The sequence below is a fragment of the Mobula birostris genome, chromosome 24, assembly GCF_030028105.1.
Source record: "Mobula birostris isolate sMobBir1 chromosome 24, sMobBir1.hap1, whole genome shotgun sequence".
In the NCBI taxonomy this organism is placed as follows: domain Eukaryota; kingdom Metazoa; phylum Chordata; class Chondrichthyes; order Myliobatiformes; family Myliobatidae; genus Mobula; species Mobula birostris.
This window is the reverse complement of record NC_092393.1, coordinates 1,828,081-1,840,880: the sequence shown is the minus strand read 5'-3', so window position 1 is coordinate 1,840,880 and position 12,800 is coordinate 1,828,081. Positions and strand designations below refer to the sequence as shown.

Genomic DNA, 12,800 nt, shown 5'->3' with positions numbered 1-12,800 from the left:
CTTAGTTTGGAGAAAATCAGAAGTCGAACTTTTGATCCTTGATTTGACTTTGAGAAAAGGTGGGGTTCATTTGCCCTCTACTATCATCTGGTTTGAGAGGATGGTTTCCTTCTGATTTTTGTTTAAATGGATTTGAGTTGGCGGATTGATGTTTTTCTTATATGGAAGCTTGTGTGGCGTATAGCTCCAGGGTTGTGCTCCCAGTGGGGTTTTTTCCCGTTTTATTTTCAATTTTTCCTTCTTTTTTACTTTCAAAAAAGATATTCTTAACTCTTTATTTTTTCTTATTATTATTGATATATTGTTTAGCTTTGTTAATTAGTTAGGTTTCCCCCCGCTATCTGAAGGTAGAGTGTTCCTATGAAATGGTTCGTAAGCCGGAATGTCGTAAAGCAAAGAAGCAATTACCATTTATTTATATGGGAAAAATTTTGTGAGCGTTCGCAGACCCAAAAAATAACCTACCAAATCATACCAAATAACACATAAAACCTAAAATAACAGTAACATATAGTAAGAGCAGGAATGATATGATAAATACACAGCCTATATAAAGTAGAAATACTTTTCTACAATCATTGCCGCACTGTTCTCCGTAGCAAAAATCTCACACAAGTGCTCTTGGCAGAAACACTTTCCCCAGTAACCTTTAAGCTATGAAGCTGCCAAATCATACCAAATAACACATAAAAATACACAGCCTATATAAAGTAGAAATAATGTATGTACAGTGTAGTATCACTTACTGGAATTGGGAAGACAGCGCCGAGCACACTGATGATGGTGAGTTAGGCTGAGTCGTCGGAGTTTGGGGTGGTGCAGTGGTCCCCACCCTCCGGGCAGCAAACCGATACCGATCCGTGAAGAATGCAGCGGTAGCCGGGACACACCCAGCACATCTTTAAGAAAAAAACCGAAATAAACAAGCTAATTAATTAGATGCTGCCCGGCACATAATTAATTAGCATGTTTATTTTGTCTTTTTTTTTAAAGATGTGTTGGGTGCGTCCCAGCTACCGCTGCATTCTCTGTGGCAATGTATCAGTCTGCGGCCCGGGGGTTGGGGTGGTGGGACACTGGGGTGTCATCTCATCGTTGTCTGTTTCCATCAGGGCAGGCAAGTCATCTTCTTCTATGTCTGCCTGCCTCGATGTCGAAGGTCGAGGTTCGTCATCTGCTGTGGCTGACTGCTGAGCCTCGCGCATTTTTCTATCATACAGTTCTTTGTAAGCACTCAAATCAAACTGCAAATATGCCCCTAAACCGATGTACCATTTCAAAATTAAAGTCGTACTTTTCTGCAATCGTTGCAGCGAAAATCTCACGTAGTTGCTTCACGTTCAGTTCCTGGACGACTTCACTTTCGGTCCGTTTGCTACTGCATTCAGTTTCGATTGTTATCCTTTCCTCTTCCAATTGCATCAACTCTTCATCTATCAGTTCTTGGTTATGGGATGCCAAACCTCTTCAACATCATCTTCGTCAACTTCCACAAGCCAAACTCACTTTGTCCTTACTTCGTTCACCACGATCGAAACGCTTAATTATGTCTAGTTTTACGCTAAGTGTAACACCCTTACGAGCTCTTTTAGGCTTTTCCGATGCCTTAGAACTCATCTTGCAAATGGCTGCTCACAGGCTCGTGTTTAAGCAATGCCAGCAAGAATGCAGTTCCGGGGGTGAAGCTTGGCTGCTCGGGGCGTGCGCTGCCTTTTATCACGCGCAGCTTTTTTCGTGCGCTGCCTTTTTTGTAACAGTGAAAACACCTTCTGTTAGCAAAAACAGGTAACTAATATAGGTCTTTCGTAACAGTGAGGTTTCGTAAAGCGAACGTTCGAAAAGCGGGGGACACCTGTATTTGGTAATCTAATTCTCCTTTGTACATATTGACATGTTGACTTGATTACCTTAATGTATTTTCTTTTTGTTGATCTTTAATAATAATTAATAAAAAAGATTTTAAAATGACAAAAAAAAAAGTTTTCCAAAGCCACGGAAAGACAAGGGTCAACCATGACAACTTTTGGCAAAATATAGCGAGTTGCTCTTTGTGACTGTTGAGATTGACAGGTAGTGTGAGAACTCTAATCACTCTTGTTGTTTTCAGATATACCTGCTATGGTTTCATTCAAGAGACTGCATCCACGTGCACCGAGATGCCACCAGGTAAGGTTGAAATGAGCCTTGGGTTGAGAGCATAAGAAATACAAACATAATTAAGTCATTCAGCTTGTTCCGCCATTCCGTCATGGTTGATTTATTATCAGTCTTACAACCCCACTCTCCTGCTTCTCCCCGAAACAACTGACAGCCTTACTAATCAAGAACCTATCAACCTTCTCTTCAAATGTACTCAAAGGCTTCAACTCCGCAGCCAACTGTGGCAAGAAATTCCACTGATTTACTACCTTCAATTTAAATAAGTTCTCCCTCATGTCTGTTCTAAAGGGACATCCTTGTGTTCTGAGGCTGTACACTCTGGCTGAGACCCTCTCACTATAGGAACCATCCTCTCAGAATACTCTAGGTGTATTCTGACCAATGCCTTATAAAGCCTCAACATTACATCCTTGATTTTATATTCTAGTCCTTTCAAAATGAATGCTAACATTGCATTTGACCGAAAGGCCATAAGATATAGGAGGACAATTAGGGCATTTGGCCCATCGAGTCTGCTCCGCCATTCATCATGACTGATACAATTTTCCTCTCAGCCCCAATCTCCTGCCTTCATGCCCTGACCAATCAAGAATCTATCAATCTCTGCCTTAAATATACCGTACATAAAAACTTGCCTCCACAGCTGCCCGTGGCAAAGAATTTCACAGAGTTACCACTCTCTGGCTAAAGAAATTCTTCTTCATCTCTAAAAGGATGCCCCTCAATCTGAGGCTGTGTCCTCTGGTCTTAGACTGTCCCACCACAGGAAACATCTTCTCCACATCCACTCTATCAAGGCCTTTCACCATTCGAAGGCTTTCAATTAGGTCACTCCCTCATCCTTCTGAATTCCATAAGATATAGGAGCAGAATTAGGCCATTTGGCCCATTGAGTCTGCTCCAGCATTTCATCATGCCTGATCCAATTTTCCTCTTCGTCCCAGTCTCCTGCCTTCTCCTCATATCGCTTCATGCTCTGACAAATCAAGAATTTATCAAACTCTGCTTGAAATATACACAAAGACGGCTTCCACAGTTGTCTGTGGCAAAGGACACCATCACTCTCTGGCTAAAGAAATTCCTATTCATCTCAATTCTAAAAGGACGCCCCTCTATTCTGAGGTTGTAAGCTCTTGTCTTAGGCTCTTCCACCATAGGAACCATCCTCCCCACATCCACTCGATTAAGGCCATTCACCATTCAGCAGTTTCAGATGAGGTTATCCCTCATTCTTCTGAATTCCAGTGAATACAGGCCCAGAGTCATCAGATGATCTTCATATGACAAGCCATTCAATCCTGGAATCATGTTCATGAACATCCTTTGAACCCTCTCCAGTTTCAGCACATCCTTTCCAAGATAAGGGGCACAAAACTGTTCACAATACTCCAAGTGAGGTGTCACCAGTGCTTTATAAATTTTCAACATTACATCCTTGCTTTTATATTCTAGTGCTCTTGAAATGAATGTTAACATTGCATTTGTATTTCTCACCACAGACTCAACCTGCAAATTAACCTTCAGGGAATCCTGCACAAGGACTCCCAAGCCTCGTTGAGCTTTTTTTTTGTATTTTCTCTCCATTTGGAAAATAGTCAAGCAGAAAAGGCTTTCTTTATTCCCACTCTTTGCGTCTGGCTTATCAGCCACTACTTTATCCATGCTAGAATATTTCCTGTAATACCATCAGCTAATAGCTGGTTAAGCAGCCTCACATGTGCACCTTGTCAAAGGCCTGCTGAAAATCCAAACAGCAACACTAACCAATTGCCCTTTGTCAATCCTGCTTGTTATTTCTTCAAGGAATTCTAATAGATTTGTCAGGCAAGATTTTCCCTTGAGGAAACAGTGCCGACTATAGCCTATTTTATCATATGCCTCCAGGGACCCTGAGATCTCATCCTTAAAAATCAACTCCAATGTATTCCCAGCCACTGAGGTCAGACCAACTGGCCTATAATTTCCTTTCTTCTGCTTCTTTCCCTTCTTGAAGAGTGGAGTGACATTTTCAATTTTCCAGTCTTTCAGAATCATTCCAGAATTTAGTGATTCTTGAAAAATCATTACTATCTCTTCAGCCACACTTTTCAGACCCTGGGGTGTACACCATCTGGTCTAGGTGACTCACCTCCCTTCAAACCTTTGTTTCCCAAGAACCTTCTCTCTGTTAATGGTAACTTCACACACTTCATGACCTCTGACACCTGGAACTTCCACCAAATTGTTGGTTTCTTCCACAATGAAGACTGATGCAAAATACTTATTCAGTTTGTCTGCCATTTCCTTGTACTACCTCTACAGCATAGTTTTCCAGCAGTCGGATATTCAATCTCACCTCTCTTTTACACTTTATGTATCTGAAGAAACTTTTGGTAACCTCTTTAATATCATTGGCTCGCTTACTTTCATATTCCATCTTTATCTTCTTAATGACTTTTTCAGTTACTTTCTGTTGGTTTTTAAAAACTTCCCAATCCTCTGACTTCCCAATATTTTTTCTCTCTTTCGTTTTTATGTTGGCTTTGACTTCTCTTGTTAGCCACAGTTGTGTATGTTTTCCTTTAGAATACTTCTGCCTCTTTGGCATGTATATATCCTGTGCCTTTCGAGTTGCTTCAAGAAATTCTAGAACTTTGTCATCATCCCTGCCAGTGTTCTTTTCCAATCCTCTCTCAATTCTCTTCAGTCCACTATAATACTAAACACCCGACTTTAACTTCTCCTTCTCAAATTTCAGGATGAATTCGATTATGTTACTATCACTTTCCCCTTAGGGTTCTTTTACCTTAAGCTCTCTAATCAATAGGTTTCAATAGGTACATTTAATGTCAGAGAAATGTATACAATATACATCCTGAAATTATTTTTCTTACTCAATTTCAGGATCAGAATCAGGTTTATTATCACCGGCATGTGACGTGAAATTTGTTAACTTAGCAGCAGCAGTTCAATGCAATACATAATCTAGCAGAGAAAAAATGTTTTAAAAAATAATAATAAATAAACAAGTAAATCAATTACATATATTGCATAGATTTTAAAAACATGCAAAAACAGAAATGCTATATATTAAAAAGAGAGGTAGTGTCCAAAGATTCAATGTCCATTCAGGAATTGGATGGCAGAGGGGAAGAAGTTGTTCCTGAATCGCTGAGTATGTGTCTTCAGGCTTCTGTATCTCCTACCTGATGGTAACAGTGAGAAAAGGGCATGCCCTGGGTGCTGGAGGTCTTTAATCATGGACACTGCCTTTCTGAGACACTACTCCCTAAAGATGTCCTGGGTACTTTGTAGGCTAGTACCCAGGATGGAGCTGACTAGATTCACAACTCTCTGCAGCTTCTTTCGGTCCTGTGCAGTAGCCCCTCCATACCAGACAGTGATGCAGCCTGTCAGAATGCTCTCCACAGTACAACTATAGAAGTTTTTGAGTGTATTTGATGACATACCAAATCGCTTCAAACTCCTAATAAAGTATAGCCACTGTCTTGCCTTCTTTACAACTACATCGATATGTTGGGACCAGGTTAGATCCTCAGAGATCTTGACACCCAGGAACTTGAAACTGTTCACTTTCTCCACTTCTGATCCCTCTATGAGTATTGGTATGTGTTCCTTCGTCTTACTCTTTCTGAAGTCCACAATCAACTCTTCCATCTTTCTGACGTTGACTATCAGGTTGTTGCTGCGGCACCACTCCACTAGTTGGCAAATCTCACTCCTGTACACCCTCTCGTCACCACCTGAGACTCTACCAACAATCGTCAGCAAATTTATAGATGGCATTTGAGCTATGCCTAGCCACACAGTCATGTGTATACAGAGAATAGAGCAGTGGGCTTAGCACACACCCCTGAGGTGCACCAATGTTGATTGTTAGCGAGTAGGAGATGTTATCACCAATGCACACAGATTGTGGTCTTCCAGTTAGGAAGTCAAGGATCCAATTGCAGAGGGAGGTACAGAGGCCCAGGTTCTGCAACTTCTCAATCAGGATTGTGGGAATGATGGTGTTAAATGCTGAGCTACAGTTGATGAACAGCATCCTGACGGAGTGCCTTGTGTTGTCCAGATGGTCTAAAGCCGTGTGGGGAGCCTCGTTCATTGCACAACACTCAATCCAGAATAGCTGATCCCCTTGTCATCTCAAGCACAAAGCTGCTCTTAAAAGCCATCTTGTAGGCATTTTAGAAATTACCCCTCTTGGAGTCGAGCACCGATCTGATTTTCCAAGACTACCTGCATATTGAAATCCCCCATGGCTATTGTAACTTTTGGCATGCATTTTTTGTGTCCCTTTGTAACTTGTAGACCACATCCTTACTACTGTTTGGATGTCTGTACACATCTCCCATCAGGGTCTTTTTACCTTTGTAGCTCCTTAGCTCTATCCACAATGATTCATCACCTTCAGACCCTATATCACCGCTTCTAATGATTTAATTTCATTTTCTCCCCCATCAGAGCCACACCATCCCCTCTGCCTTCCTGCCTATCCTTTCAATACTATGTGTGTCCTTGGACATTAAGCTCCCAGCTATAATCTTCTGTCGGCCATGCCTACAATATCATTCTTGCCAATCTGTAACAGTGCTACAAGTTCATCGACCTTATTCCATATACTGTGCACATTCAAATATAATACCTTCAGTCTCGTATTCACCCTTTTCAATTTTAGACCAAAACACCATAAGACATAGGAGCAGAATTAGGCCATCGAGTCTACTCCACCATTCAATCATGGCTGATACTTTATCTTTTCTCCTCCTCAACCCCACTTCCTGGCCTTCTTCCCGTAACCTTTGATGCCATGTCCAATCAAGAACCTATCAATCTCTGCCTTAAATACACCCAACAACCAGGCTTACATAGCACACATGGCAACAAATTCCATAAACTCACCACTCTTTGGCTAAAGAAAATTCTCCACATCTCTGTTTTGAAAGGGCGCCCCTCTATCCTAAGGCTATGCTCTCTTGTCCTAGACTCTCCCACCATGGGAAACATCCTTTCCACATCTACTCTGTCTAGGCCTTCCAACATTTGAAAGGTTTCAATGAGATTTCCCCCTCATCCTTCTGAATTCCAGTGAGTACAGACTCACAGCCATCAAACATTCCTCGTATGATAATCCTTTCATTCCTGGAATCAACCTTGTGAACCTCCTCAGGACCCTCTCCAATGCCAGCACATCTTACCAAAGATGAGGGGTCCAAAACTGTTTACAATACTCAAGATGAAGCCTCACCAGTGCCTTATAAAACCCCAGCATCACATCCTCGCTCTTGTATTCTAGACCTCTTGAAATTACTGCTAACATGGCATTTGCCTTCCTCACCACCAACTCGACCTGCAAGTTAACCTTTAGGGTGTTCTGCACAAGAATTCCCAAGCCCCTTTGTATCTCAGATTTTTGGATTTTCTCCCCATTTAGAAAATAGTCTGCACATTTATTTCTACTCCTGAAGTGCATGACCATGCATTTTCCAACATTGTATTTCATCTGCCACTTTCTTGCCCATTCTCCTAATCTGTCTAAGTCCATCTGCGTCCTACCTGTTTCCTCAACACTACCTGCCCCTCCAGTAATCTTTGTATCATCTGCAAACTTGGCAACAAAGCCATCTATTCCATCATCTAAATCATTGATATACAGCATTAAAAGAAATGGTCCCAACACCGACCCCTGCGGAACACCACTAGTCACTGGCAGCCAACCAACCAGAATAGGATCTTTTTATTCCCATTTGCTGCCTCCTACCAATCAGCCAATGCTCTAACCATGCCAGTAACTTTCCTGTAATACCATGGGCTCTTAACTTGGTAAGCAGCCTCACTTGTGACACCTTGTCAAAGGCCTTCTGAAAGTCCAAATATACAAAATCCACTGCATCCCCTTTATCTATCCTATTTGCAATCTCCTTAAAGAATTCCAACAGGTTCATCAGGCAAGATTTTCCCTGAAGAAAACCATGCTGACTTTGTACTATCTTGTCCTGTGTCACCAAGTACTCCCATCACCTCATCCTTAACAAATGACTCCAACATCTTCCCAGCCACTGAGGTCAGGCTAACTAGTCTGTATTTCCTTTCTGCTGCCTTTCTCCTTTCTTAAAGAGTGGAGTGACACTTGCAATTTTCCAGTCCTCTGGCACCATGCCATAGTCCAATGATTTTTGAAAGATTACTTCTAATGCCACCACAATCTCTAATGCTACCTCTTTCAGACCCCTAGGGTTCAGTTCATCTGGTCCGGGTGACTTATGTACCTTGGGTGACTTATGTCTTTTAGCCTTTTGAGCACCTTCTCTCTTGTAATAGTAACTGCACCTACTTCTCTTCCTTCACACAGTACAACATCAGGCATACTGCTAGTGTCTTCCACAGTGAAGACTGACGCAAAATACTCATTTAGTTCATCAGCCATCTCCTTGTCCCCTGTTATTATTTCTCCTGCCTTATTTTCTAGCGGTCCTATGTCCACTCTCATTTTTCTTTTATTTTTAACATTCTTGAAAAAAACTTTTACTATCCACTTTGATATTATTTGCTAGCTTGCTTTCATAGTTCATCTTTTCCCTTCTAATGATTTTCTTAGTTGCTCTCTGTAGGTTTTTAAAAACTTCCCAATCCTCTATCTTTTTGCTTTGTTGTATGCCCTTTCTTTTGCTTTTACAATAGCTTTGCCTTCCCTCGTCAGCCATGGTTGTACTATTTTACCAATTGAGTATTTTTGGAATACACATGTCCTTCACCTTCCTCATTTTTCCCAGAAACACACACCACTGCTCCTCTACTGACATCCCTGCCAGCAGCTCCTTCCAGTTTACTTTGGCCAACTCCTCTCTCATACCACTGTAATTTCCCTTACTCCACTGAAATATTGCTACATCAGACTTTACTTTCTCCCTATCAAATTCCAAGTTGAACTCAAAGGTTCAAAGGTACAATTTAATGTCAGAGAAATGTTACAATATACAGTACATCCTGAAATGCTTTTTCTTTGCAACCATCCACAAAACCAGTGGACTGCCCCAAAGAAAGAATGACAATCAAATGTTAGAACCCTAAAGTACTCCCCCCCAGCTCCCCCTCTGGTCCAAGTCCAGAGGACACAGCCTCAGAATAGAGGGGCGTCCTTTTAGACCGGAGATGAGGAGGAATTTCTTTAGCCAGAGAGTGGTGAATCTATGGAATTCATTGCCACAGGCAGCTGTGGAGGCCCAGTCACTGAGTACGTATATTTAAAGCAGAGGTTAATAGATTCTTGATTAGTCAGGGCATAAAAGAATATGGGAGAAGGCAGGAGATTGGGGCTGAGAAGGAAAATAGACCAGCCATGATGAAATGGAAGAGTAGATTCAATGAGCCAATTGGCCTAATTCTGCTCCTATATCTTATAATCTTATGGTCCAGTATCTTTCCTGTGAAATCATGGGCTCTTATCTTGTTTAGCAGTTTCATGTGTGGCACCTTGTTAAAGACCTTCTAAAAATCCAAGTAAACGACATCCACCAACTCTCCTTTGTCTATCCTGTCTGTCATTTCCTCAAAGAATTACAACAGATTTCCCAGGCAACATTTCCTTTTGTGGAAATCATGCTGACCCCAGCCTATTTTATTATGTGCCTCCAAGTACTCTGAAACCTCATTATTAATGATGGACTCCAACATCTTCCCAACCACTGGTTAGGTTTACTGGCATTTAAATGCCTATCTTCTTCTTCTTCATCTATTTCCGGCTGTTTAGATGCATCCAGGCGTATTACAGCCTTCTGCAGGATGTATAATTAATTATAGAACTTCAAGGAACTCAAATTCTCGAATACAACCTAGTCTCACGTATAAACTGAATAATAGACTCTTCAATCAGATGTTGATTCTCTAGATGGCCAAACAAAGATTGAATAGAAAACCAAAATAAATTTAAGCCAGATAGCCTCTTGAACAACATGCTTCTTTCAATTTTGTATCGATTACAGCTCAGCAAAACATGCTGGACTGTCTCTGGACTACCACAGTCACATAATCCAGTAGGATGTTTTCCTATTATCTTTAAATAATAGTTTAACCCACAGTGCCCCAACCTATGTCTTGTAAATTTCACCATATCTCTACGATTTAAAAGGTAACAGTCTGAGATCTGTTTAACTAGTGGGTGACTAGAAAAATAATGCCTGCCCCTTAATTCATTTTTCCATTCCTCCTGCCACTTCTTCTCTATACCTTTTTTAATCTTACCTCTCAACTCTGCTCTGCCTAGGGGAACTCTAATTTCTACTTGCCTGCTCTGTAAGGAAGACTTTGCAATGCCATCCACAATTTCATTTCCCTCCACCCCAGCATGCCCAGGTATCCATGAAAATCTAACTGCACAACCCATCTTCCCTACTCTGAACAACACTAAGAGAATCTCAATAACTATGTCAGGACGAGCTTTTGATTTACTCCCTTTTATAGACTCTAAGGCAGCAGCAGAATCCGAACAGATGATAACCCTAAGTGGTCGAGCGTCTTCTATCTACCATAAGGCCCAGAGGATTGCTAATAATCCTGTTGCAAAGACAGAAACACCATCTGTAACCCGGTGACCAATCTTAACTCTAAGTTGAGACATATACATCCCAAATCCTGCCCTACTGCTCTCTGGGTCCACTGAGCCATCAGTAAAAATCTTCAGATAAGATCCGCATTTATTATTTAAATATTCATTTGTGATCAACGCTGATGAAATTGCACTGCTTCCTTGAAGTAAATGCCTGTCTCTGCCTCCCTCCCTTCTTAAAGAATGGAGTGACATTTGCAATTTTCCAGTCCTCCAGAACCATTTCAGAATCTGGTTATTCCTGAAAGATCACTATTAATACCTCCACAATCTCATCAGTTACCTACCTCTTTCAGAACCCTGTTTTTAAATCCATCTTGTCCAGGTGACCTATCTGCCTTCAGACTTTCTTGTTCCCAAGCATCTTCTCCTTAGTAATAGCAACTAAACTCACTTCTGCCTCCTGACACAGTTGAATTTCTGACATTTCTGGTTGGAGGCTACCCAGATGGAACATAAGGTGTTGCTCCTACAACCTGAATGTGGCCTCATCACGATAGTAGAGGCGGTCGTAGATGGGCATGCTGGAATGGGAAGTGGAATTAAAATGGATGGCCATTGGGAGATCCTGCTTTTTTCTGGCGGATGGAGCATAGGTGCTTGGCAAAGTGGTCTCCCAATCTACGTTGGGTCTCACCAATATACAAGAGGCCACACTGGGAGCACTGTTTACAACAGATGACTCCAACAGACTCTCAGGTGAAGTGTCACCTTACCTGGAAGGACTGTTTGGAGTCCAGATTGGTAGTGTAGGAGGAGGTGTAGAATCTTACTAGTGATGGCCTAAGTTACAGAATTATGTGTTGGAGGGGTGGTAGGTGAGAACAAGAGGGACCCTATCCCTGGTGGAGTGGTAGAAGGATGGGGTGAGAGCAGATGTGCACGAACTAGAAGGGATGCCTTTGAGGGCGTCGTTGATGGTGGAGGAAAGTGAGTCCCTTTCTTTAAAGAAGGAGGACATCTTCATTCTGGAATGAAAAGTCTCATCCTGCAGCAGAGACGGAGGAATTGAGAGATTGGAATGGCATTTTAAAACATAGAACAGTACAGCGCAGTACAGGCCCTTCGGCCCATAATGTTGTGCCAAACCTTAAACCCTGCCTCCCATATAACCCCCCACCTTAAATTCCTCCATATACCTGTCTAGTAGTCTCTTAAACTTCACTAGTGTATCTGCCTCCACTACTGACTCAGGCAGTGCATTCCACACACCAACCACTCTCTGAGTAAAAAACCCTCCTCTAATATCCCCCTTGAACTTCCCACCCCTTACCTGAAAGCCATGTCCTCTTGTATTGAGCAGTGGTGCCCTGGGGAAGAGGTGCTGGCTATCCACTCATCTATTCCTACTTTTACAAAGCACAGGGTGGGAACAGGTATAGTCCAGGTTGCTGTGAGTGTCAGTGAGTTTGTAATAGACATCAGTGTATAAGCTTTCTCCAGAGATAGACAAAGATTGTGAAAGGGGGGGAGGAGGTGTCAGAAATAGACCAGGTAAATTTGAGGGCAGGGTGGAAACTGGAGGCAAAGTTGATGAAGTCGACAAGCTCAGCATGGGTGCAGGAAGCAGCACCAATGCAGTTGTCGATGTAGCGTAGGAAAATTGGGGAGTGACACCACATAGGCCGTGTAGCCGACAAAAAGGCAGGCATAGCTGATACCCATGCGGGTGTCCATGGCTACACCTTTCGTTTGAAGGAAGTGGGGGGGAGCCGCAGGAGAAATTATTGAGAGTGAGGAAAAGTTCTGTTAGGTGGAGGAGAGTGGTGGTGGAGAGGAACTGGTTGCTTTTTTCTGGACACTAGACCCAGAGAGCTTTGAGGCCTTCCTAGTGGGGATTGGAGGTGTATAGGGACTGGACATCCATGGTGAAATTAAGATGCTCGGGTCCAGGGAACTCAGGCCTGCTGAGTTCCTCCAGTATTTTGTGTGTGTTGCTTGGATTTCCAGCATCTGCAATTTCCTCCTGTTTGTTATTGTACATTTCTACCTTTTTTCTGTGCTCATGTGGTTTTTCTCTTATGGGTTGCAAAAG

General features: G+C 42.2%; 1 protein-coding gene across 1 annotated transcript in view; it reads left to right on the top strand.

Annotated features, from left to right (window-relative positions):
- LOC140187431 (proton channel OTOP3-like) overlaps positions 1-12,800 on the top strand; it is a 71,989-nt gene that overhangs the window by 38,617 nt on the left and 20,572 nt on the right. The window contains exon 3 of the mRNA XM_072242751.1: positions 2,108-2,166. Within this exon, the coding sequence (XP_072098852.1) occupies positions 2,108-2,166 (59 nt within the window). The remainder of the gene's footprint in view (positions 1-2,107; positions 2,167-12,800) is intronic.